The sequence below is a fragment of the Carcharodon carcharias genome, chromosome 6, assembly GCF_017639515.1.
Source record: "Carcharodon carcharias isolate sCarCar2 chromosome 6, sCarCar2.pri, whole genome shotgun sequence".
Classification (NCBI taxonomy): Eukaryota; Metazoa; Chordata; class Chondrichthyes; order Lamniformes; family Lamnidae; genus Carcharodon; species Carcharodon carcharias.
Genome location: NC_054472.1, coordinates 23,853,160 through 23,876,523, shown reverse-complemented (window position 1 = coordinate 23,876,523; position 23,364 = coordinate 23,853,160). Strand labels below are relative to the sequence as shown.

The 23,364-nt window shown below is 42.0% G+C and overlaps 1 protein-coding gene across 1 annotated transcript in view; it reads right to left on the bottom strand.

Moving 5' to 3' along the window:
* Nucleotides 1-3,060: 3,060 nt before the first annotated feature.
* The window catches only part of LOC121279341 (neurocalcin-delta), a 484,317-nt gene continuing 464,013 nt past the window's right edge, over nucleotides 3,061-23,364 (bottom strand). Inside the window, exons 5-6 of the mRNA XM_041190507.1 lie at nucleotides 6,724-6,829; nucleotides 3,061-3,318 (exon numbers count right to left, since the gene is read on the bottom strand). Of these exons, the coding sequence (XP_041046441.1) occupies nucleotides 3,221-3,318; nucleotides 6,724-6,829 (204 nt within the window). The 3' untranslated portion in view covers nucleotides 3,061-3,220. The remainder of the gene's footprint in view (nucleotides 3,319-6,723; nucleotides 6,830-23,364) is intronic.

The window sequence follows — 23,364 nt, the reverse complement described above, 5'->3', positions numbered from 1 at the left end:
CGCGGGGTGACATCAGGCGTGCGTCCCGACATCTCCCCGCGTCATTTAGATTTTCAGTTTGGCGGGTGCACAGCCGACTCGCTGTGTGCCCGCCAAACTGTCAAAGGCCTATTAAGGCCTGTTGAAAACTAATTAAAACTGTTAAATGTTGGCTTAAGGTTGGCAGGCAGCCAAAGAGACCAGGCGGCTTTCCGAAAAAACATCCCACGGGCGGGATGAGGTTTCACGAGGGATTTAAAATTTTCGGAATATTTTTAAAATGAAGTAATGGACATGTCCCTGCTCATGTGACAGTGTCATATGAGGGGACATATCAGGAAAATTTTTTCTAATCTTTAAAATTTTTTTATAATTTCAACCGATCTCCCTGAGGTGACACTTTGCCTCAGGGAGATCTGTGCGGTCTTTCGTGCGCATGCGCAAAAAAGCGCACTCCCGGCTCAGGGAATCCCTCCCTTGCCCACACAGGGAGCGCTCAGCGCTTCCAAGTGGATGTCAGGTTGGGCAGGCCTTAATCGGGAAACCGCCCGCCCGCGCCCGCACAACCCTCCCGACGGGGGAAAATGCTGCCCTCGATGTTCAGCATGCTTTTACATTTACCATTAATTTCCCTCCATTGGCCATGCAGGCTAATACCATCGTGCATCTTGTCTTCTTATCTCCTGTGGTTTTCATTAGAACTGTTTTCGGACCTTTCCACTCCAGTTTCGCTACTGGGGAATACAGAAATTCGCGGGCATTTCAACCATGTTGCTGGTATGACTTAATGGGTACTGGTGTTTATGCCACTGTCTGATGATGAACCGCTGGAAATTGATAATTTTGACATTAAGGTCTTTTGGTAGTCTCTGAGCAACCTTAGTCTTCTGCCACAACAGTAGACCATTTTGTTCCATAAAGCAGCTACTCTAACTAGCTGTTGATCTGAAATCTACACTGGACTCAGGGTTTGATTTAGCCCACTTAAGTCTGTATTTTTGCATTGCATTTCTGGCGACGATGTGGTCATTCTGATGATTTTGAGGAACCATTCCGATACATGCTCTTCAAAATCAGGCCAGTGGCTTCATCTCTTTTCTGACAGTGCATTGGGCATCTTCTCCAGGCTGGATTCCTTCTTCCATTCTTGCACCAGTATTTTTTTTTCCCACTAACACCGAATTCCCTCACTACAGCACAGTTATTTGATGAGTTGGCAAATATTGCAACTTTTAGCTTGAAAGTAGCTTCGTACTTCATTTGTTTTGCTGGAGGGCCCATTTCTGTTCTTCATTCGCCATGTCAAGCATGGTCTGCTCTGTGTAGGTGTGTCTTAAACTCCTGCGTATCTTCTTTGCAACACAGCCTGCATCGCCTGCTTGATCCCATGCGCCAGCTTACAGTATAAGGTAACTAAAATATGCACTTCCGGGGTGAAAAATTGAAGCTGACTAGTGATATGAGTGTAGCATTTGTAGCTGAAAATGGGGGGGGGGGAGGGTCGACATACTTTTGCAATTGCTTGGCGTATGATTTTTGGTGCTGAAAACATGGCGCCGGCTTATATGCCACGATCTAAGGTATTTACATTTCCTCTTCTGTCTACCCTGTGTGCATATTCTTGGTGAGTCTATCCCATCAGTAAGTTGCTGTTTGGGACTATGGCCTTGGAGAAATAGTTAGTAAGTAGCAGTAAGGTAAGTTGTCACACTATGATGTAAGGGTATGTTATGAACTGCTTTGCATTATCTGGAAGATTAGACTTGAAAGGAGAAGATTTCTCTAGGATGCGTATACACTCTATCATTGTTATAATATGATTTAAGGGAGCCAATCATTTATGCCTAATAGTGAGGCTTGCACTGCAGTAAATGTTCTATAAACTATATTTAAAATTCTACATACACTTCCTATGCCAATTTTTTTCCATGATTAGTTCCGACGCCCACCTTTACAGTGGATCCTGCCTATGACAACTTGTCACACTGTAATTACACCCTCCCATGAGTGGTGGCGCTGTAACTCCTCAATTTTGTATCTTCCAGTTCCTCAACACGTACTGCAGAGAGACACCTATCCTCCAACTGACTACTACTCAAATTACTGCATGTTTTCTTATCTAACTATAAATAATAATATAAAATCAAAGTATTATATAAAAATAAGGACAGAATATATGACTTTAAAATGGAGACAGTATTGTATGCCTTGGTCCATTCATGTCTTGTCCTCTTCACCCGAACACTACATTTGATCTCGACTCCCTGGGAAAAACTTTCAACTTCAGCAAGTCGGTGAAGTCAATGTAAGGAAGATGGGCAAAGGTGTATAACAGGCAGCCTAACCCACTATTGCCAGTTTTACACCCCTGTCAAAGTTGAAGGTTTCACCCCATGTGCAATGTAACAAGGACCAATCAGAACAGCATAAAGTGTGACAATGAAAACATTGGCAGTAAGCCTCCAGCAGCCTTATGACAAAGAGCTTTACAATAAAGAGCTTTGCAGGATAATCCTGAAATGTTTTGCTTTAAACTTTTCTCAACTTATATCTGTCAGACCATAGCTTGATCTAACTTGAGTTTAGCAGCAGGCAGCTCTAGCTCTAATACATGAGTACCCCCATTATACGTTCCATAGTAATTAGATCTCACAGTTATACTCACCCTTTTAATTCTAACAACACTGGGTTTGACTGACTCCCAATATACTTGAAGTATTAACATCTCTCATACAAGGGCTACAACATAAACATTCACCTGACTGACTTCCACTTGCTTTTAACAACATTGATAACTTTACTTTCACTTTGAGCCTAATGGGGTGAACAGTAACTGGCATCTGATCTGCTAGGGAACATCTCTCACAGATGCAAGTATCTTCTCTCTTCCAGTTGCATGACTAAGAGGCACAAGGTTACAAGTCCTTCTTCAATAGAAATAAAATCAAAGCCTTTTGGACTACCCCTTCTCTTTCTAATTCAAATTAAAAATATCAAATATCTAAGAGATTTCTGTTCAAAGTAACTACAATTATTGTAACAATACATTCACACAGCTTAAAAAAAAGGTTCTGTAATATTTCCAGATACAGTGTTTAATTAAACAGCCATTTACAAATTCAGAATTAAAAAGCAAAACAAGGCTAAAAGATGGCAGATTTGGCCGTGAACAAGTGACCAAGCCATCAGTGATGTCATGGCAGGAAGCAGAAACACAGTCACGCTTTTCTTCAATTTGCAATCAGAATTGACCAGCAGTGCTGGGATCACACTGAAGGAGACGGACGATAGAAGGATCACTTTTGGCACCCCGGATGAATTCTTCGAGGGATAGCTTTCCTAGGATAAACCAAGAAGAATTTCTAAACATGAGCCATGTAAGATCAATCAGATAGACTGGAAAAGTGGAAAGTGCAGACGACTGGGCAGGTGCTATACAGTGAAGTACTGGTTATTCTGAACGTGTTTTTGATAATTTTCTTATGCTTTTTAATAATCAGCATTACAGTTCTGTGGGCAACATCAGGCTTAACCATTCATTTCCGGAGAATTCTTCACACCACTGAACTGCCTAAATCTGTACTCAAATCCACATTCACCTCTCACCCCACATTGCCACGTGATCTTTCATGCCCTTTCAACATGAATTAATCCTCATTACCAGCAGGGCATTACCAACTGAAATATCTTGCCCATCAAGAATGAGGTGGGAGACCTTCCCCAAGGTCAGAGTAGGTCAATGCATTGTAGGGCACTGGGATAACAAACGAAGACTTTGGGCAGACACCAGAAGTAATAGTGGGTTCTGGAGGGACATATGACTTATACCAAAATACTTGGTGGGCACATATTCCCAGTGGGAATGGTGGATGGTGGAGTAGTGGTAACTTCACTGGATTAGTAATACAGAGGCCCAGACTAATGCTCTGGGGATACAGATTCAAATCCCACCATGGCAGCTGGTGGAATTTAAATTCAATTAATAAATCTGGAATTAAAGGCTAGTCTCAGTCATGGTGACCATGAAACCATTGTAGATTGTCATAAAAACCCATCTGGTTCACTAATGCCCTTTAGGGATGGAAATCTGCCGTCTTTAACTGGTCTGGCCGACATGTGACTCCAGGCCTACAGCAATGTGGTTGACTCTTAACTTCCCTCTGAAATCACCTAGCAAGCCACTCAGTTCAAGGGCAATTAGGGATGGGCAACCAATGCAGGCCATGCCAGTGATGCCTGCATCCCATAAAAGAATTAGGAAAAAAAACTTATGATTTAGCTTAACAGTGTATTGCATATGAATATATTGGATAAATCAGTTTTAAAAATAACCAGAGTGATGATGGAAGCTGTTTTTCCTACTCAACTTCAAATAGCAGACCAACTGTTAAAAATTACAGGCAGGTTCTTTGATCTGCAGATTAGCTGGATGAAGAAGCTTAGTGTTGAGGTACTAAGCAAATTATTGGTCCTTTGACAGGGAATGGGTATTTTATTTATAGATTCTAGATCATGCCAGTCAAGCACAAATATGGTTTCAGTTGCTGGGAAAGGTTAAAATATGTAAGTTTACAGACAGATGTGATACATCTAAATGGCTGGAGCCATCAAGGGAACATTGTCCAAATGTAAATTGTTTAACGCATCAAGCCAATTTGTTCATTAGCATAGATTGCAAACAGATGACTGACTGACTGTCTTTTGGTCTGGAATATATACTGCATTTTTTCTCATTATCTTCAGCCCAGTGTCTGGAATTGATATTGAACTTCATGAGCCAACATGAGATTATGTTGTACAACATCACATCAATAAATGTTTATAAAAGATTACATTATGAAAATAACTTAATGTGTAATAAACTGCTTGAGAAATACATTCTGGAAATGACAACTTAACTCCCGTTGATATTCTATTCTTTTTATTTCATACTATCAGTAACTTGTTGCATCTTTTCCTTAATTATCTTAAATAAAAAAAGTCTGATTATTAATTTTATCCTGAAAGCGATGGTGTAGAAATATAGGGCAGAATTTTACAGCCCTGTTTTGGCGGTGGGCCGTTATAAATCCCATTGACGACAGCGGGAACGTAAAATCCCGCTGTTGTAAACTTCTGCCCATAGTATTTACTGTCTTTCATCGTAAATAGGCATGAGCATTGGGTATTCCACATAGGTGCATTACATCATAGGTAAGGGATAACTGTTGGACATTTATTATCCTACTCATATCACACAATGGTGTAAGTTTAAGTTTTTTGCAGGAGAGTTAGTCAGTTAGTCTGTTTATGAAGTGCCTTTCTGTCATGATTGCAAGGTAAAACTGATGGATAGTCCAAATTGTGTCAGTGCCTATGCAAAATGTCAGATAAATTATATCTTTGGCCTCTGATATGTACAGTGTTAGCTATTCTCTTCAACGTCACATGTGGGGCAGCCTTAAAAGCCCCAAACTGGGAGAGGACAAAGATAACCAAGTTCAACGCTCCTTACTAGAAGTGCATACATGGAGGTGGCTCATGGAGAAAACATCAGAGCTCACAGACAAAGCATCAGGCTCAGCTGTGATATTAGTCCATAAACAAACAGCCTGACAACACTTGCAGCGTGACACTCCCTAGTTTGTAAAAGTCTCACATAACTGATCCATCAAGACCAAAAGGCCCCACTTGCTGGTCTTAGCTGATCTCAGCTGGACTGTGCTCATCATTGGAAATGACCAAGCTTCCCACTCCTGATTGCTTTTCAATGACCAGTACTGGAAAGAGCGTGTGTGCATGCACAATGGATGAGGACATGAGCATGCTGCACTGTGAACGGCTTTTCCCCATGATTGAACAGCCTGCCAATGCTCAAAGGCTCACACATAAATAATGTCCTCTTAAGCTGCTACTAAAAAGGATCCGGTTGTACCGAATATCTTCAGGAAAGGAGGGGAAAAGAAAATCTCTGAATGTTTGATGCACTTATGAAGAATAGTTACTTGGGCCTAAATAGATAAGTGTTCTAGCAGGAGTCACTGGCTTAAGGTGAGAAAAAGCGACTTGACAGATATTAAATGTGATAATAATTATTCAGTGTAAAGTAATACCAAAGGCCACTGAAACACAAAAGCATTTAATTCCTTTGTGTGTTATTTTTAGTGCACCCAGTACCTCATAAATAGAACCATTTAGCATACATATACCATTGGGGAAACTTCTCTTTTAAAACAGCACAGACAGGAATTTTTATGAAGAAAAAAAAGTGCTAAAAATAGTATATATATGCATGTATAAAAGGAATTGATAATGCTTATTTACTGCTATTCAGCTGGTCATGTTGGCAAGAAATGTACAACATAGTTACCATTCAAACTTTGCTCTCCAATTTAACTACAATGCACTCCTTGGGAGTTCTATGAGAAACTTGTTATATAAGGTGAGTGTAAATGAAAGACGGTATTTTTTGTAAGTAATCTATTAAAAACAGAGCTATAGATAACGGGTTATAGTTCCCAACTAATACTGCTTCTGTACAAAATGCTGAATATGCTGGTGCTAAATTCCTTTCATTTCTTTTTAATCTGTGGTATTAACCAAGGTAATTTAAGAGGTTGTACATAAACACCATCAGTCAGCAAATATACCCCAGTGTGTCTGATAGAAGAGATTATAATGATGAGCTACTGTTTGGACATTTTGTAAGAACTAAAGGCTGGAGCTAATTGTAAAGGAAGTCCTAGGTAGAACCTATGAACTCACCATCTCGGTTGGTATCCATTTGTCTGAAGATTTTTTCTGTCCTTTTCTCAGGTGTTGACTCATCTTCTGGCATCTTCATCACAGAGGAAACCATCTTATAGATTGCCTATATAAAATTAAAAGGTACATCAAGCAGTTTTACATCAACACTGATTCGTATCATCTGCTGCAGAGTTTGGATATCAACCTAATATCCATTTTGGGTGCTTATGTCTTAGATGTGCAAAATTTGGATGAAAAGATCTTCATATTCCTCCCTGAGGCTAGGAAACCAAGAAGGTGATCTGCACCCTGTTACAAGTTTTTTGGGCCTGCCTTAGATATCCTTTACATACAGTGAGACTAGTCACATAAGCATCCAAGTGTCGAACATTTAGGAATGTGCCAGTGTTTCTCAATTTCAAATTATACAATAGTGAAACCTAGGAGTATAACAATAGTGTCCCCCATGATCTGAACTGAATGTCATGCGTTCCCAATAAAATAAAAGCAAAATACTGCGGATGCTGGAAGTCTGAAATAAAATCAAAGTGCTAGAAATAGTCAGCACGTCTGACAGCATCTGTGGAGAGAAACAGAGTTCTTCAGAACTGGAGGAGAGACATATTCGTCTCGAAACATGAACCCGGTTTCTCTCTCCACAGACACTGCCAGGCCTGTTGAGTTTTTCCAGCACTTTCAGTTTTTGCCTCAAGCCTTTACATGTAGCCTCATGCGTGTTTCTCCGGTCACTTTGAAGGTAAGCTGAGATGCTTGCATGAGACAAGGTCAGATATCAGTATAAAAACAATCATATTATGTCAGAAAGTCCAAGTTCATTTCAACCAGGCTAGCCAATGAAATAAGACAACATCAGACATTTCCAAAAGAGAAAAACAAATTGCAACTTTTCAACTGAAACGCAGTTATTTTACTTTCCAAGCAACAAGTCAATGTGCAGAATGGCAGTTATAGTCAAATCTCATCTTGGTTCAACAAAATGACCAAACTCTTGAGAACAAGAAAAATTATAAAATATATGCCACACTATCGTTATTTCTTAACTCCGCCTGTTCAGCCTGCTGTTTGCGACCAGCTGTGGGTTTGATTTAACCGTGGTCTTCCTCGCTGGACCAGGCTTCCTCCCAGACCTTGCTGACTGCCCAGATGTCTTTCTCCGACATTCTCCGAGTGTATACAGGAAGGGGAAGACTGAGGTCATCCACCCCTTCCCCCATTCAAGGATTCTAGTCATCCTGTCAACTATAACCAATGACCCATTCTCCCACAAGTCTATCCTCAGCAGATAGCCCCATGCTGGGTTCATCTCAATAGTTGTCAAGATTCACTGAGTTCTCCAAACAACTTTCATTGTCTAAAGCACTCTGCTTTGGGTGCCTCCTCTCTTGAATTACAGTTCCCCCCACTGCTGTTGTGAATTTAACCCATTGAGAGCTACATTTAACTCAAAGGTAACATTTTTAACAGAATTTGCGTCAAGATCCTCCCTCTGAAAACACAGAATGTGACATCCTGTTTCAAAGCCTCTCTCAGTGACACAATTTTTAGGTGCAAACTATTAGCACACTACATATACCGTAGGATACTGATGTTCTTCTGCGTGGAACCATTTCAATGCTCTAACCCTTTCTGTTCATGTTCCACACTGCAACCTGGCAGGAGTTCAAGCAGGTTGCTGATTCCATTGCTCTGTTGCAGGTCATTGGCCTTTATGGATCCTGCTCTTTTAATAAGAATGGAGAAGAAAAGTCAACAGGAGGAGATGATTAAATGATCATTAAGATTTCTTTCAGGCGTTCCAAAGAACCTATTGCCCCTATCTAAAATTATACATTCAGATTCATGTGATAAATTTGAAATCTGGTTCAATTCAAATTGGCTGGTTGTCTTCAAAAACCACAGAGAAGATTGATGCAGTGGAGGACACTTTTCTGAATCTGGAGCCGAATATAGTGAGAACAGTGCTCTCTCTGGCTTGAGCTATGTGTGACTCTCTGAGGGAGCTTGATGCTGACGCTGGGTGATCAAGAATGTTTATTAAAAACAAAAAAACTGCGGATGCTGGAAATCCAAAACAAAAACAGAATTACCTGGAAAAACTCAGCAGGTCTGGCAGCATCGGCGGAGAAGAAAAGAGTTGACGTTTCGAGTCCTCATTTCAACTCTTTCTTGGACTCGAACTCAAGTTCTGTCGAAGGGTCATGAGGACTCGAAACGTCAACTCTTTTCTTCTCCGCCGATGCTGCCAGACCTGCTGAGTTTTTCCAGGTAATTCTGTTTTTGTTAAGAATGTTTATTGCCTATTACTGACATCTCTGACTCTGATGACTGCAATCAATTCACCAAGAGTACAGATAATTTTAATATTCAGAATTTAAAAGGTATCCCATATCTTTTTGTTTGCTATGAAGTATAATTGTATATGACCCATTGGAATAAATGGGCTAAAAACCTCTTTCTCTTTACTCACAAGAAGAAAGAGGTTTGGAACATCTTCAAAGACAGAAACAGATAGAAAAATTGGTTTATATAAGCATTGCTGCTTGTAAACAGTTTAAAGAGGTTACTTATAGGGATAATTGTAGATGTAGTGTACTGTCTTCATCACTATGGTGATGGCAACATGACTGTTAAGAGGTTGCAGTCTGTAATCACAAGTATTGGAAGGTCTTCAGTTTAACACTTGCGGTATCAGAGGTTTTCTGCAGCTTGTGAGTTGTGTGGTTTTTTTATCCTAGTTTTTCCTCAACTTCTAATTTTCCCTGTTTCCTCAGACCATGCATTGTGCCCAGGTTATGGCAGCTGGAATTCAGCCTGTCCCTCTAGGCCCCTGCCAAAGCTGCCATAAAGCCATTAAGAGATTAGCAAGAGTAACCCTGGGCAGCAACCCCCAAACTGCAGGTGCTGATTTTAACCACTGGGCTGCCAGCAGCCGATGGTACCAGTGGGAGGTCCAGTGCGTTTCATGGCAATAACCCCATTGCCATGCACTATATCGGGTGGCTCAGAGGCTTACCCAACCAGCAGGAAAATAGGCCTTGTGGAGGGAAGGCCTGGTCAGGCAGTGGATGCACGTTATTGCGGATCCCTGACATTCACTCTTGCTGTTCCTGAACTGCCACATATAATTTTAACACTTGACTTTTCAGGTCTTTTCCCCGTACCGCTTGGTTTTATTGAACAGAGCCCATGGCAGATGCTCTGACCAGCAGACTGTTAACATGGCATTACGGCCCTTTGTGAGTTTAGAAGAATGAGAGGTGATCTTATTGAAACATATAAGATCCTGAGGGGACTTGACAGGGTGGTTGCTGAAAGGATGTTTCTCCTTGTGGGAGCCAGGGGACACAGTTTAAAAATACAAAATCGCTCCGTTAAGATGGAAATGAGGAGAAATATTTTCTCTCAGAGCGTTGTTAATCTTTGGAATTCTCATCCCCAGAGAGCCATGGAGGCTTGACATGTGAATATTTTTAAGGCCGAGTTAGATTGACTCCCTTGTCAATCAAGAATCTAAGCATATAGAGGGTAGGAAGGAAAATGGAGCGGAGGCTACAATCAGATCAGCTATGACCTTATTGGTTAGTGGAGCAGGCTCGAGGGGCCAAATGGCCTACTCCAGCTCCTAAATCGTATGTTTGTAAGTATGTATGGATCAGGTGTGATTGTAGTTACATCATAATTAAGTGTATGCTTTAGTACTATATGAACTATAAATGCAATAAACCATGCTGTCATAAAGAGATGTTAATGTCTATAATGTTAAAATTATTTTTAAATTGGAATCGTGGTAGGGTCTGTGTCTATGGGCTGAAATTTCCCCCCATCAGTGGGGTTGTGTGGGGGCAGGCAGGAGTGGGCGCAAACCCGAGCAGCGCCCCCGATTAGGGCCGTGCCGCCATTGTGCGTGAGCGGGTGAATTAAGACCCATCCAGGATGACATGCGCCTGAAAGCGCTGAGAGCTCCCCGAGTGGGCGGGGAGGAGGGATTCCCTGAGTCAGGGCTCGCGCGCTAAAGAGGGCAGAAATCTCCGAGGCATGGAGCTGCCTCAGGGAGATTAAGTTCACGGTCAAAGTTTTTATTAAAGTCAGAAAAAAATTATTTAGACATGTCCCCTCATGTGACAGCGTCACATGAGCTGGGACATGTTTATCAAACATTTGAAATTTTAAAATTTAATTAATAAACCCTTCATGAAAGCTCATCCCGCCCGTGGATGAGGTTTCATGAAAAATGTTAAGGCTGTCTGGGCTCTTCGCCCCGCCCCCCCGACCTTACAATTGGGCGGGCAGCATTCTTAACAACATTAATTACTTTCTTAATGGCCTTAATAGACCTTTGGCAGTTCGGTGGGCGCACAGCTGACTCTGCTGTGTGCCCGCCGAACTGAAAATCTAAATGACGCGCGGCCCGGCCCCACCCCCGCTCGCCGAACCGAAAATTCTTCCCTATGGGAAGAATTTTCCCCCTGTCGGGGGGAAGTGCAGGAGCCAGCACACCTCAGATCAGTGCCCCCCCCCCACACCCCCACCCCGAGCCGCCATTTTATGTGGGCGGGCCAATTAAGGCCCACGCAGCATGATGTCCGCCAGGAAGCGCTATGTGCTCCCTGTGTGAGCTGGCGGGGGAGATTCCCTCAGCCAGGAGTGCGCTCTTCCCCGCATGCATGTGAAAAAGCGCACTCATCTCCCTGAGGCTAAGTGCTGCCTCAGGGAGATTGGCGCCAAATTTAAAAATGAAGGGGCAAAAATATAACTTCCCTGACATGTCCCCTCATGTGACACTGTCACATGAGTTGGGACATGTCCATCACTTTTAACCAAACATTTATTAAATTTTTAAAAACCCTCATGAAACCTCATCCCGCCCGTGGATGAGGTTTCATGCTTTTTCTGAAGCCCACCAGGGCTCCCGGCCTGCCCACCAACCTTAAGGTTGGACGGGCAGGTCCATCATTGACCTTAATTACTTTTTAAATGGCCTCAATAGGCCGTTGACAGGTCGGCGGGCGCACAGCTGATTCAGCTGCGCCCCTGCCGACCTGAAAACTGAAATGATGCAGGGTGACATCAGGAGTTCCACCCAACATTATCCCGCGTCATTTTATGTGTCGGCGAGCGGGCCCCACTCCCTGCTTGCCGATCTACATATCCTGGCCTATCTGTGTGTCAACGTGTGTGCCTGTGTGTGGCTTAACTGGATTAAAGCCAGCTAGTTTGGGTGCTTTGATGTATAGTAGTTTTGAGATGTTAATTAGATAAACATAAGGAAGTTAAAAGGAATAGTGCAAATTGCATTTGTTGAATAAGCCATTCAAAAGAATGGGTAAAGTCTTGCACCTAGCTGGGAGACACCAAGCAAAGTGTTTATATACTAATGAAGTTGGTGGAATGAAAGGATTATTGTTAGGAGAGGTAAAATTTTTATAAACCTAGTAAAAGATGGAAAATTTACACTCAAAGGGGAAACCACATATAAATAGAAAGGAGTTTGTGTGTGTAAGTCAGGCATTTAAGATCTAACCAGTCTGTAAGCCTACAGCTGCATCTACAAAGGAACCAAATTGAAAGGGACCTCATTTTGAATTCGTAAGATCAAATGTAATTTGCCTGGTGTCTGTTTAAAGTCTATGGGTTATTGTTGCCTGGATGAAGATTTACCTTTGAGTGGTTAATTTGGGGATTTGTTTAAAAGTTATAATGGTAGTAATTTGTAGACATGTGCATGTGTCTAATTTGTTGTTAAATTAATAAATGTTTAATTTAATTTTATATAAAGAACCTTTCAAGGCTCGGTGTTCTTACTCCTGAATTCAGATCTGCATCTCAAACACAGCAATTGAAAATATAGGTTATGACAGTTGTTCAGGTTTCCCTCTGGGATTTAAACATCTCAGCTTTTACCAGCTGCTGTGTCATAACACATGCAAGCATGTGACACTTACTTTAAGGACCTTATTAAGTATGCAAATCATAAACCAATGTTCTAACACCCCCAAATGCAAAACTGAGATGGAAATTCCTCTTTCTACAGCACAGAAACTGCAATCAGTGTTTTTAAATTTTTGAGCATGGATGAGTTTTCCACTTCTTAAACAGGAGTTACTGCATTTGAGTGAAATCTCTGACCTGGCTGTTGGCAAAATATCTTATTCTGCAGTACTTTCCCCACTGGTGCCTCTGCCTGCCAACCCTTCATGGCATACAAAAATCGCATCATATTTTGCTGCTTCTCTTTAACTCAGATTGAATTGTAACATATTTCAACACAAACGGGTGGTAGAAGTTTGGAACTCTCTTCTGTAAATGGCAATTGATGGTAGATCAGCTGTTGATTTTAAATCTGAGATTGCTAACATATTTGGTTAATAAAAATTAAAGGCATATGGAGCAAAGGAGTTAGGTCGCAAATCAGCCATGGTTCCATTGAATGACGGAACAGGCTTGAGTGGCTAAGTGACCTACTCCTGTTTCTCTATTCCTATGCTCCTTATTTAAACAGAAGATGGCAGCCACCATAGGAACCACTCCAATTACATTGAGCTGTCATATCCTACACCCTGTAAGGACTCATTCCATTCTCCCAGTTCCTCCATCTCCATCACATCTGTTCTGATGATACAATCTTCCACACCTGCATTTCTGAGATGTCTCCATTTTATGCTCAACCGAGGATTATCCCCCCACCACGACCATGGTTGATAGGATCCTCCACCATGTTTGCCACATTTCCTGCACCTCTGCTCTTACCCCTTCCTCTCTGTCCCAGAACCATAATTGGGTTCCCCTTGTCCTCACCTCCCACACCACTAGCCTCCGTATTCAATGGATCATTTTCCACCATTTTCGCCACCTCCAGCGTAATGTCGCCACCAAACACATCATCACCTCCCCTCCCATTTCAACACCCCGTGATACCCTGGTCCACTCCACAATCACCCCAAAACCCAGTCCCCTTCCAACGGCAGTTCTCCATGCAAACATAGGAGATGTAACACCTGCCATTTTAGCTCCTCTCTCCTCAACATCCATGGTCCAGACACTCCTTCGAGGTGAAGTGGTGATTTATGTGTATTTCTTTCAAGCTAGTCTACTGTATTCACTTCTCACAATGTGGTCTCCTCCACACTGGGAAACCAAATTCAGATTGGGCGACGCTTTTGTGGAACACTTGTGCTCTGTCTGCAAGCTTCTGATGGCCTGTCGTTTTAATTTTCCTCTTCCTCCAACACTGACATCTCTGCCCTTGGCCTGCTGGACTGTTCCAGTGAAGCTCAACATAAGCTTGAGGAACAGAACCTCATGCTTAGATTACTGTCTTCCGGACTCAACACTGAGTTCAACAATTTCAGGTCATAAACTCTGTCCCCCTATTTTATTTCCTTTTCTTTGCATGTTTCGGTTTTTCTCTTATTTTCGCTTTCAGACAATAGCATGTCTGCTCTAGGCACATCTTTTGTTTCTTTGCTTCTTTTCTTGCTCCATCGCCATTTCCTTTGGCCCTGGAAGACTAACTCTTCTGTCATTCAATCTCTCCCATCTTCTACCCTTGTGTCCTTGTCTCACCCATCTCTTGGTCAAAAGCTATCACATCTCTAACTTTTCCCGTTCTGCTTTTGAAAAGTGTTGAGAATGTTGAGTAGTAAATAGTTGTGCTTTAAACAGTCCATTTACTTCCTAGATAAACGAGAGTTGGGTCTCAAGGATAGCTAATCAGTATTTCTACCTGGATGTTGCCATGGAGATGGACTTTAGGAGAAAAAGTGCCTATAAAGATATCCCAGGAGCTCACAGAAAAGTTAGTCTGCTGAGATCTGGGAGAGGGGGGACAGCCATAGGTAGTAAGATGCTGTGGTTCACCATGCAAGAATGTGGGTGGGAGCTTGCACTCGGATTGAAAAGACCAAATTTAGGAGGAGTTAAAATGGGGCTAGAAGATTTGTTTAGCTTGTGCTAGAGGAAGAATTTCTGGGGAAAAATCTCACTGTGAAAGACAGTTCTCAGATTAAAAGTTCCCAGGCTGAGAAAGGAAAAGGATAGCATTAAACCCTCAGGAGCTAAGATTCACCTTGGATGATTCCAGTAGAATTGAATGTCTACTTAAAGGACAATTAAAGTATATCTGTGAAGTGTGTTTTCAGTTGGATTGAAAGGGTTCTGCTTTGTGGTTTAAAATATAAGTTACCTACAAGTTGATGTTTAGTCAATAGTGCTTTTAGTCTTTTGTTACAGCAAAAGTCTTAAAACGTGAAGCCTTGTCATGTCATCCTTTCAGCTATTAACTGGAAGTTTGAATTTCTTCTTAAAAGTTATTGGCCTCTACGGAGATCGTAACACCTGTCTCAGCTTATTTGCTGCTAAAACCCTCATACCTGCTTTTGTCGCCTCCAGGCTCAACTGTTCCAATGCACTCTTGGCTAGTCTCCCATATTCTACCCTCAGTAAACTTGAAGTCATCCAAAATTTTGCTGTCAGCATCTTCACTCATGCCAAGTCCCATTCCCCTATCACCCTGTGCTTGCTGACCTACAATGGCTCCCAGTCAAGCGATGTCATGATTTTCAAAATATCATCCTTGTTTACTAATTCTCCATGGCCACACCCCTGCCTAACTCCATAATCTCCTCCAGCCCCACAATCTTGAGACATCTGCACTCCTCTAACTCTGTCCTCGAGTATCCCTAGTTTTAATTGCTCCAACATCGGTGGCCATGCCTTCAGTTAGTAAGGCCCCAAGCTCTGGAATACCCTTCCTACACCTTTCTGTCTCTCTACCTCACTTTCCACCTTTATGATACTCCTTAAAACTTATCTCTTTCGCCAAGCCTTTGGTCATCTGATCGTATATCTTCTTCTGTGGTCCTGCAAAATTAAACTTTTTCTGACAGCAGAAAATGCCGCGCCAATGGCCCAACATTCACATTCACTGGGGAAGAGATTGCAAAATATATGCTTCACTCACTGCTTGTTCGTAACCTGGAAGAAGATCTGCACTGAAACACTGAATCCTAATTTTTGGTTTATTTTTCTGGACTGCGGATGGCGCTGTGTTTGTGCTATTCCACACAAAATGGATTGTCCTTGTGAGAAATAGGTGATATTCTACTACACTGACTGATATTGCTCAATTATGTAGCATATACGGCACAAAAAAGGCCATTTGGCCCAACTAGTCCATGCCAGTGTTTACACTCCATTCAACCATCCACCCTCTTTTCTCTATCTTTGTAAGCATTCCCTTCTGCCTTATATGCTTGCTTCATTTCCCCTGTTATGATATGTGATATGTGCCAGGCAGATCAAATCCACAAGGGAAACTTGACTACACTATCACAACAGTTTTGCAATTTGTATTTATTATGAGAATATTTGTGCACTGAACTCAGAAGTAATGAGTCCACCAACACCTTTAGTGATTTAAAAAAAATAAATTAAAACATTTATTAACAAAAGAAAAGAATTCAAACGCATACATAAGATTATAGTTACCTAATATTATAACAAATCCCAAAATTCCTAATTAACCTGACTCTCAGCTACACACTCCCTTTAAGAAAACAGGCCAAAATAGATTTTAAGTTTAAATAAGCAATCCAGTAAGGTTACCACAGCACCTACTCGACAGTGGAATTCCAAAGGTTATTTAACACGACTTTAGTTACTGGACACAGCAGACTTCTTCTACAAAAGTGGATAAAGGCTATTCCCAAGGCTGCTTCACCTGGTGGCCTTTCAACTCTTACATGGTCACCCGACCACATAGCCTTCCATGCTTTTTATATATGTCTCTCTCTTTAATGTGTAAAATCCCATTTGGAAATTTACTTTTCCCATAACATAACTTCATGTTGTCAATATAGCTTTCTTTCCTTTTTGGAAAAATAAACATAATAACCTTGCTCTATTTATTTTGTTAATTGTAAACATCCTACCATCCCTTTGAAAATCAAACAACTCCCCACTTACCTTAAAATGCAAATTTCATTCATACCTTATCTACTGATTCTTAGACTCTAGCTCACTCATTAGCAGTTTAAATATCCTTTCTACACCTGACTCTTCTGACATATTTCAACCTTTCAGCTTTCTGACTCTAATTCAATTAAATCAGTCACCCAGATAGAACCATCCACACTCTCAACGATAAACCTACCTTACAATATCCCATAATACCATTATGAAAAATGTGTTTGTTTCATAACACCCCTTAAGTGCACCTATACTGTTCACTTTAACCACTTCCTGTGATAATGAGTTCAACATTCTTACCACTCTTTGAGTGAAGAAGATTCTTCTGAATTCCCTACTGGATTTCTTGGTGACTATCTTTTACTGATGGCTGCTGGTTATACTCTTCCCAACAAGAGGAAGCCTACTCTCTGCATCCACTCTATCAAAAGTTTTCATCATTTTAAAAGATCTCTATTAGACCACCTCTCAGCCTTTTTTTCCCAATAGAGAAGAGATCTAGTTAGTCAATCCTGTCCCCTCATGTATATCTTCGCATTTCCGGTATCATCCTTATAAATCTCCTCAGCGCCCTCTCCAGTGCCTCTATACCCTTTTTATAATTTGGCATTCAGAAGCGCACACCCAGCTCGATACAGGTTTAGCACAACTTCCCTACTTTTCAATTCTATCCCTCCAAAAATAAAGTCGAGTGCTTGGTTTGTTTTTCTTGTGGCCTTGCTCACCCTTATCGATTGATGTATTTGTACTCTGAGATCCCTTTGTTTCTCTATCCCGCCTAGACTTGCACCTTCCTCATAATAAGTGACCTCCCTACTAGAATGTGCTACCTCACTGTCTCTGTATTGAACATCGTTTGCAAATTATTTGCCATTCTGCAAATGTGTTAATGTTCTCCTGTAACTTGTTGCAGACCTCCTCAGTACTTTTTTAAATTCTTTCATTTATTCTTTATTCTTTGCCGGCAAGGCCAGCATTTATTGCCCATCTCTAATTCCTTGAACTGACCTTGCTAGGTCATGTCAGAAGACGGTTAGGAGTCAACCACATTGCTGTGGGATTGGAGTCACATCTCAGTCAGACCAGGTAAGGACGGCAGATTTCCCAAGGACATTTGTGAACCAAATGCTCACCTTTTAAAAAGTCTTTTTTCATGATCACTGAGACTAACTTTATATTCCAGATTTTTTAATCTGAATTCAAATCTGGTGGGATTTGAACCCATGTCCCCAAAGCATTAGCCTGGGTCTCTGGATTACTAGTCCAGTGACACTACCACTACACCACCGTCTCCCCATATTTGACTAACCTGCCAAATTTGGTGTCATCTGCAAATTTAGAAATTGTATTTGGATTCCAAAGTTCAAATTGTTAATGTAAATTGTGAACAGCAGTGCTCCCAGCACTTGTGGAACACCACTTCGCACGTTCTGCCACTCTGAATAACTACCCTTTATTCCCACTCTCTGCTTTCTGGTCTTGAAGCCAGCTAGCAATTCATTCTGCCAATTATCCCCTGACTCCACATTCTCTGACCTGTTATGATCCTTGGCCAGACCCCAAGTTATTGGTGAGACCCAGTTTGGGACCAATAACGCTTTGTTTAAAGTAGATAAAGTTCGAGATTCAAGACACATACTAAGTGATCAAAGCCGCAGGATTCCACGGGTTTGGAACAAACAAAAATAAATGTTACTATGTAAGTTCAGAAAGATGAAACAATTTACAATATCTATCTTATACTCTAACATTCAGGGTAATTATGAGATACGTCAGTTAACAGGTGAACTGTGATCAAACACCACCCTTTCCAGTAAATGCCAAAAGTGATCAAAACAGATTCCATGGATTTCTCACTAACCCACCCAGACGTCTTGTTACATTGTGAGCCAATGAATCTCACTGAAACGTCGTCTTTCTCATGAGGGTTTCCAATCTCCACATTTGAAGATATTGCTTTGGAACTTTCCCCAAAAGTCGCTCCGACTCGGATGGCTTCAACGACAGCCCATCTTGTAGGGTTTCAATCTTGCCTTCCGAGATTCCTTTCCCCTGGATTTCAGAGTACATTCAAGCATCATCTTACAAGCACAATTTCAGCTCTTCAGCGGTACTAAGGGGACACGACTGCTCCAAAGGGGGACCTTTGTCCCAATGGCCTGCGGCATGGAGTCACGGACCTTCTGCTGCCCTCTCAGATCTTCAGCGCCTCTCCTGAGCCCACTTCACTTAGACTGCTCCCTGTAGCTTTTTTCTTTAATTGGAGACTGTTTTTCCTATTCTTTTCAGGGGCAGGAGACGGGGGACCTGCTCCTGTCCCCTGCCTCTTGGACACTTCATGAGATCTCTCCCTGTCTCTCCCCAACCTGCTGGTCCCTTACCTGTGGGACGATTCCTGGGACCTTCACCCTGTCCCCTTTCCTGGTTCCCCCTCTCCAGGACACTTGCTTACTACGGTGCTCTGCACCTGGTCACCCGACCCAGGGTTTCACGCCTTTCTTCCTTTTCGTCCAGGTGCAGGTACACGGGGCCTGTCCTGGGCCCAAAAAAAGTGAGGATGCCAAGCTGCCCTAGTTTCTAAGTTTCTATTGAGGTGAGGAAAGATTTCTTCACTCAGAGGGTGGTCAACTTGTGGAATTCTCTACCACAGAAGGCTGTGGAGGCTGGGTCACCGAGTACATTCAAGAAAGAAGTTGATAAATTTTTTGGTATTAGTGGCATGGAGAAAAAGCGTTGAGATAGAGGATCAGCCATGATCATATTGAATGGCAGAGTAGGCTCCAAGGGCCAAATGGCCTGCTCCTGCTCCTAGTTTCTATGTTCTATGTTTCCAAGTGCAGCCCCTTCCCAGCCTGTGCCTGCGCAGGGGGTCCAGGACTTGGAGGGCTTGGAGCTTCCGACCTCCAACAAGCACGTCAGTATGAGTTTCATAATAGACCTTATCCATTAATCTGTTATGAAGCACCTATTACGGGCCTTTTGAAAATCCACATAAATTACATCCACTGCAATACCATTGTTCAAACGTTGCAGGGGTGATAAATGTACAGTGACCATCGTCCATCATTGCTGTAAAACTGGTTTGCTGGTTAGAGACAGTCTGGAGCAATGGGAGCAAATCTTTTGTAGAACTTCCCCTCTTGTAACACTGTGAATAGAGAGTGATCCACAGCCCAGCATTCACATTGGCAGTGTAGGGTGGAAAAGTGCTTCTCTCTATTGGCATTCTGCCCAACAGAAGAATAACACAAGAAATTTTGATCATCCTTAAGCTGGAACTGGCAACTTTCAATACCTCTTTCCTGCAGGTTGCGGAATCAGTTGTGAAAACATCAGCTGAGTTTGTTTATACGGGGGAGTAAGGAGAGGTGTGGGAGTGGGAGTAAGATCCAATTAACTGGTCCACATTGCAGTTCCTGCATATTACTGGCACCCATGGTTGATGTAAGAACTGGTAACTAGGACCAAACTATCTTCGCTAAGACCAGCAAATTAAAACCCACCCTGTGGCAGTTGCCGCCATTCTTTCTAACGGAATAGCTTGTTTGTTTCCTATAGGAGTCAAAAACTTCCATTGCAAATCTGTGATAATCGCTGCTCCTCTGCAGCAGGTTCAGCAAAACGACACTAGGAGGGCATTTCAGTGGCCTGGCCTCTTCAAAAATTCCGTCATGTTTTCTGGCCAGTTAGAATCATAGAATAGTACAGCACAGAAGTAGATCATTTGACCCATCGAGTCCACACTGGCTCTTTCAAAGAGCAATTGAGTGATCCCATTCCCTGGCTTTGTTCCCCTTCAATTTTTTTTTCTCCTTCAAACATTTTGAAAGCCACGATAAGGTCTGCATCCACCATTCTATCGGGCAGTGCATTCCAAATCCCAACCACTCCTTACATAACAACCTTATTCCTCACATCACCTCTGGTTCTTTTACCAATCGCCTTAAATCTGTGCCCACTTGTTCTCTACCCTGCAGCCATTAGAAACGGTTTCCCTTTATTTACTTTATTGAAACTCTATGATTTTAAACTAATTCCCTCTTAGTCTTCTCTGCACAAAGAAGAACAAGTCCATCTCCTTCAGTCCATCCACATAACTGTGGCCCCCTTGTCCCTGCAACCATTCTGGTAAATCTCTTCTGCTCCCTCTCCAAAGCCTGCATATCTTTCTTTAAATGCGCTGCCCAGAACTGAACTCATTCCTCCAGCTGAGGCCAAACTAACATGTTCTACAGGTTTAGCATAACGTCTTGGCTTTTGCATTCTTATACTTCTATTCATAAAGCCCAAATCCCAAATGCTTTAACTGTTTTGTTAACTTGTTTTGCCACCTTCAAAGCTTCATGAGCAAACACCCTTAGGTCTCTTTCTTCTTGCGCCCCTTCAACATTGTGCTGTTTAGCTTGTATGATCTCTCCCCACTCTTCCTACCAAAATGCATCACCTCACAATTTTCTGGATTGAATTTATCTGCTGCATGTCTGTCCATTCCACCCACCTATCTGTGTCTTTTTGAAGGCTATTATTAACTTTATTGTTTGTACACTTCCAAGTTTTGTGTCCTCTGCAAATTTTAAAATTGCGCACTGTATACCCAAATTTAACTCATTAATGTATGTTAAAATTGGCAGTGTCCTAGTGCTGAACCTGGGAAACATCACTGTATGTATCTGTCCACTCCGAACAACAGCTATTCACCACAACTTTTAGCCAATGCTGCTGGCCCTTTTATCCCAAGGGCTTCAATTTTGTTAACCAGCTGGTTATGTGGTACTTTATCAAATGCCTTTTGAAAGTCATACACAACATCAAGGGCCACCCTCGCTGTTACCTGTTCTGGATGAAACTCAAATCAAGTTAGTCCAACATAATTTGCCCTTGACAGCTTTGCAAAGCTATTATTACTGGTAGTCTATGATTTTCAAAGTGGCTGTTAATTTTTTCCCAGAATGTTGTTTCTAAAACAATTAATATTACACTGGTTAGACTGTAATTGCCAGAATTATCCTTCTTTACTCTTTTGAACAAGGGTATAAAATTTGCAATCCTCTAATCTTCTGGCACTACCTGGTATTCTGTGGAGGATTGGAGCAGCCCGCAATTTCTACCCTTAATTCCCTCAGTAACCTAGGAAACATCCTGTCCAGAACAGGTTACTTATCCACTTCAGATACTACCAGCCTTTCTAGTACCTCCTCTTCATCTATTTTTACCTCATCCAGTATCCAAACAGCTTCCTCGTTTACCGTAGTTTGGGAAAAATTCTCCTTCCTGGTAAATGCTGATACAATTAGAAACTCAACCATGCTTTTGGCCTCCCCACTGGATTTCCATCTTGGTTCCTAGTCAGCTCCACCATTCCTTTTACAGGTGATATGCCCAACAGGAGACCTTTGGGTTCCCTCTAATGTTAGCTGCCAATCTATTCCCACACTAGTTCTTTGCCCCTCATATTTCTTCCTTCATTTCTCCTCTGCACTTTTCACTCCTTTGAAATTTCAGACATCTTATAATATTGCCTCTTACAATTTCTGACATGGAGAATTTCCCCCCCCCCCCACCCCCTCCCCTCGCCATTAGGAGGATTACACAAAACAGACGATCTCCAACCAGGAACACTGGAAATGTTAGGAGGAATATTTGCGCTCAGTGCAAATGACTGAGATTGCAAACCAAGTTTACAGATCGGCTGGGTGTTCACTTTTTAAACAGTGATCTACATAATTAATCTTTTTTTTAAGAATCAGAGTGACTGGGTGTCATTTCGGTGAGGAGACATATGCTAAAGGATGACCAAGGCTTGCCGAACAACATACAAATGCCACGTGCTATAACATGTAACATTATAGGTGAAAATGGGTCCAAGAAAGCAGGGGCCTATTATAAGCTCAAAGAAGAGATGAGGGGAGATAGGTGTAAAAGGGAGGGAGGAAAGCAGCAAGTACAACTCAATGAATGGCCTCTTAGATACAAAAAAGCTCATGTGCTCCTTGTACATGTTTTGGTAGTGAGGGAGGAGGGGGCAGGGTAAAAGAGCCCAAGAGCTATTCAATAGTGAAGAAAAGATTGGGGAAAAGAATATGTTAAGATGATCCTTTAACAGAGGAAACTGAGACCTAAAAGCACATAATATCATTCATCCAGATTCAGTAAGGGATGACTAAATCAGTTGTGTCCCAGATACACTCAAGTTTGCGCTCCTTGGACTTAAGCGAGCAAAGTCTGAGGGGGCTCATATCATGGGCGACAACCAGAATGTCAGAGAGTAAAAGTTTTGCTGAGAGCAAGGGTATTGAAGGTGAGGGAGTAGCTGAGCAAATCAAGAGCTGTAAAACTACTGTGGTGAATAGAAGGCCAAAGGCCCGGTGGTTGGTGTTTGAAAGTGATGTTATAAATAACTTGTAGAAGTTTTTTTTCCAAGGGATAGATGCAGAAGGAACTGGGGTGGGAAAGAAGTAGGGATGTTGGTGGTGAGGGATGCAAGGATGATTTTGGACATGGCTTTGGTAGTGGTCAAGCCAAGGTGAGATGAAAGGGTGGCTGTGAATATGGGTAGGAGACACAGGGAAAATAGATGGCCAGAGGAAAGAGTAAAAGATGAGATGAGATGAAAACTGAAATCGTTGAGGATAAGAAGTTGCTCAAGGCAGAGTCTGAGGGAAAAATGGCAGC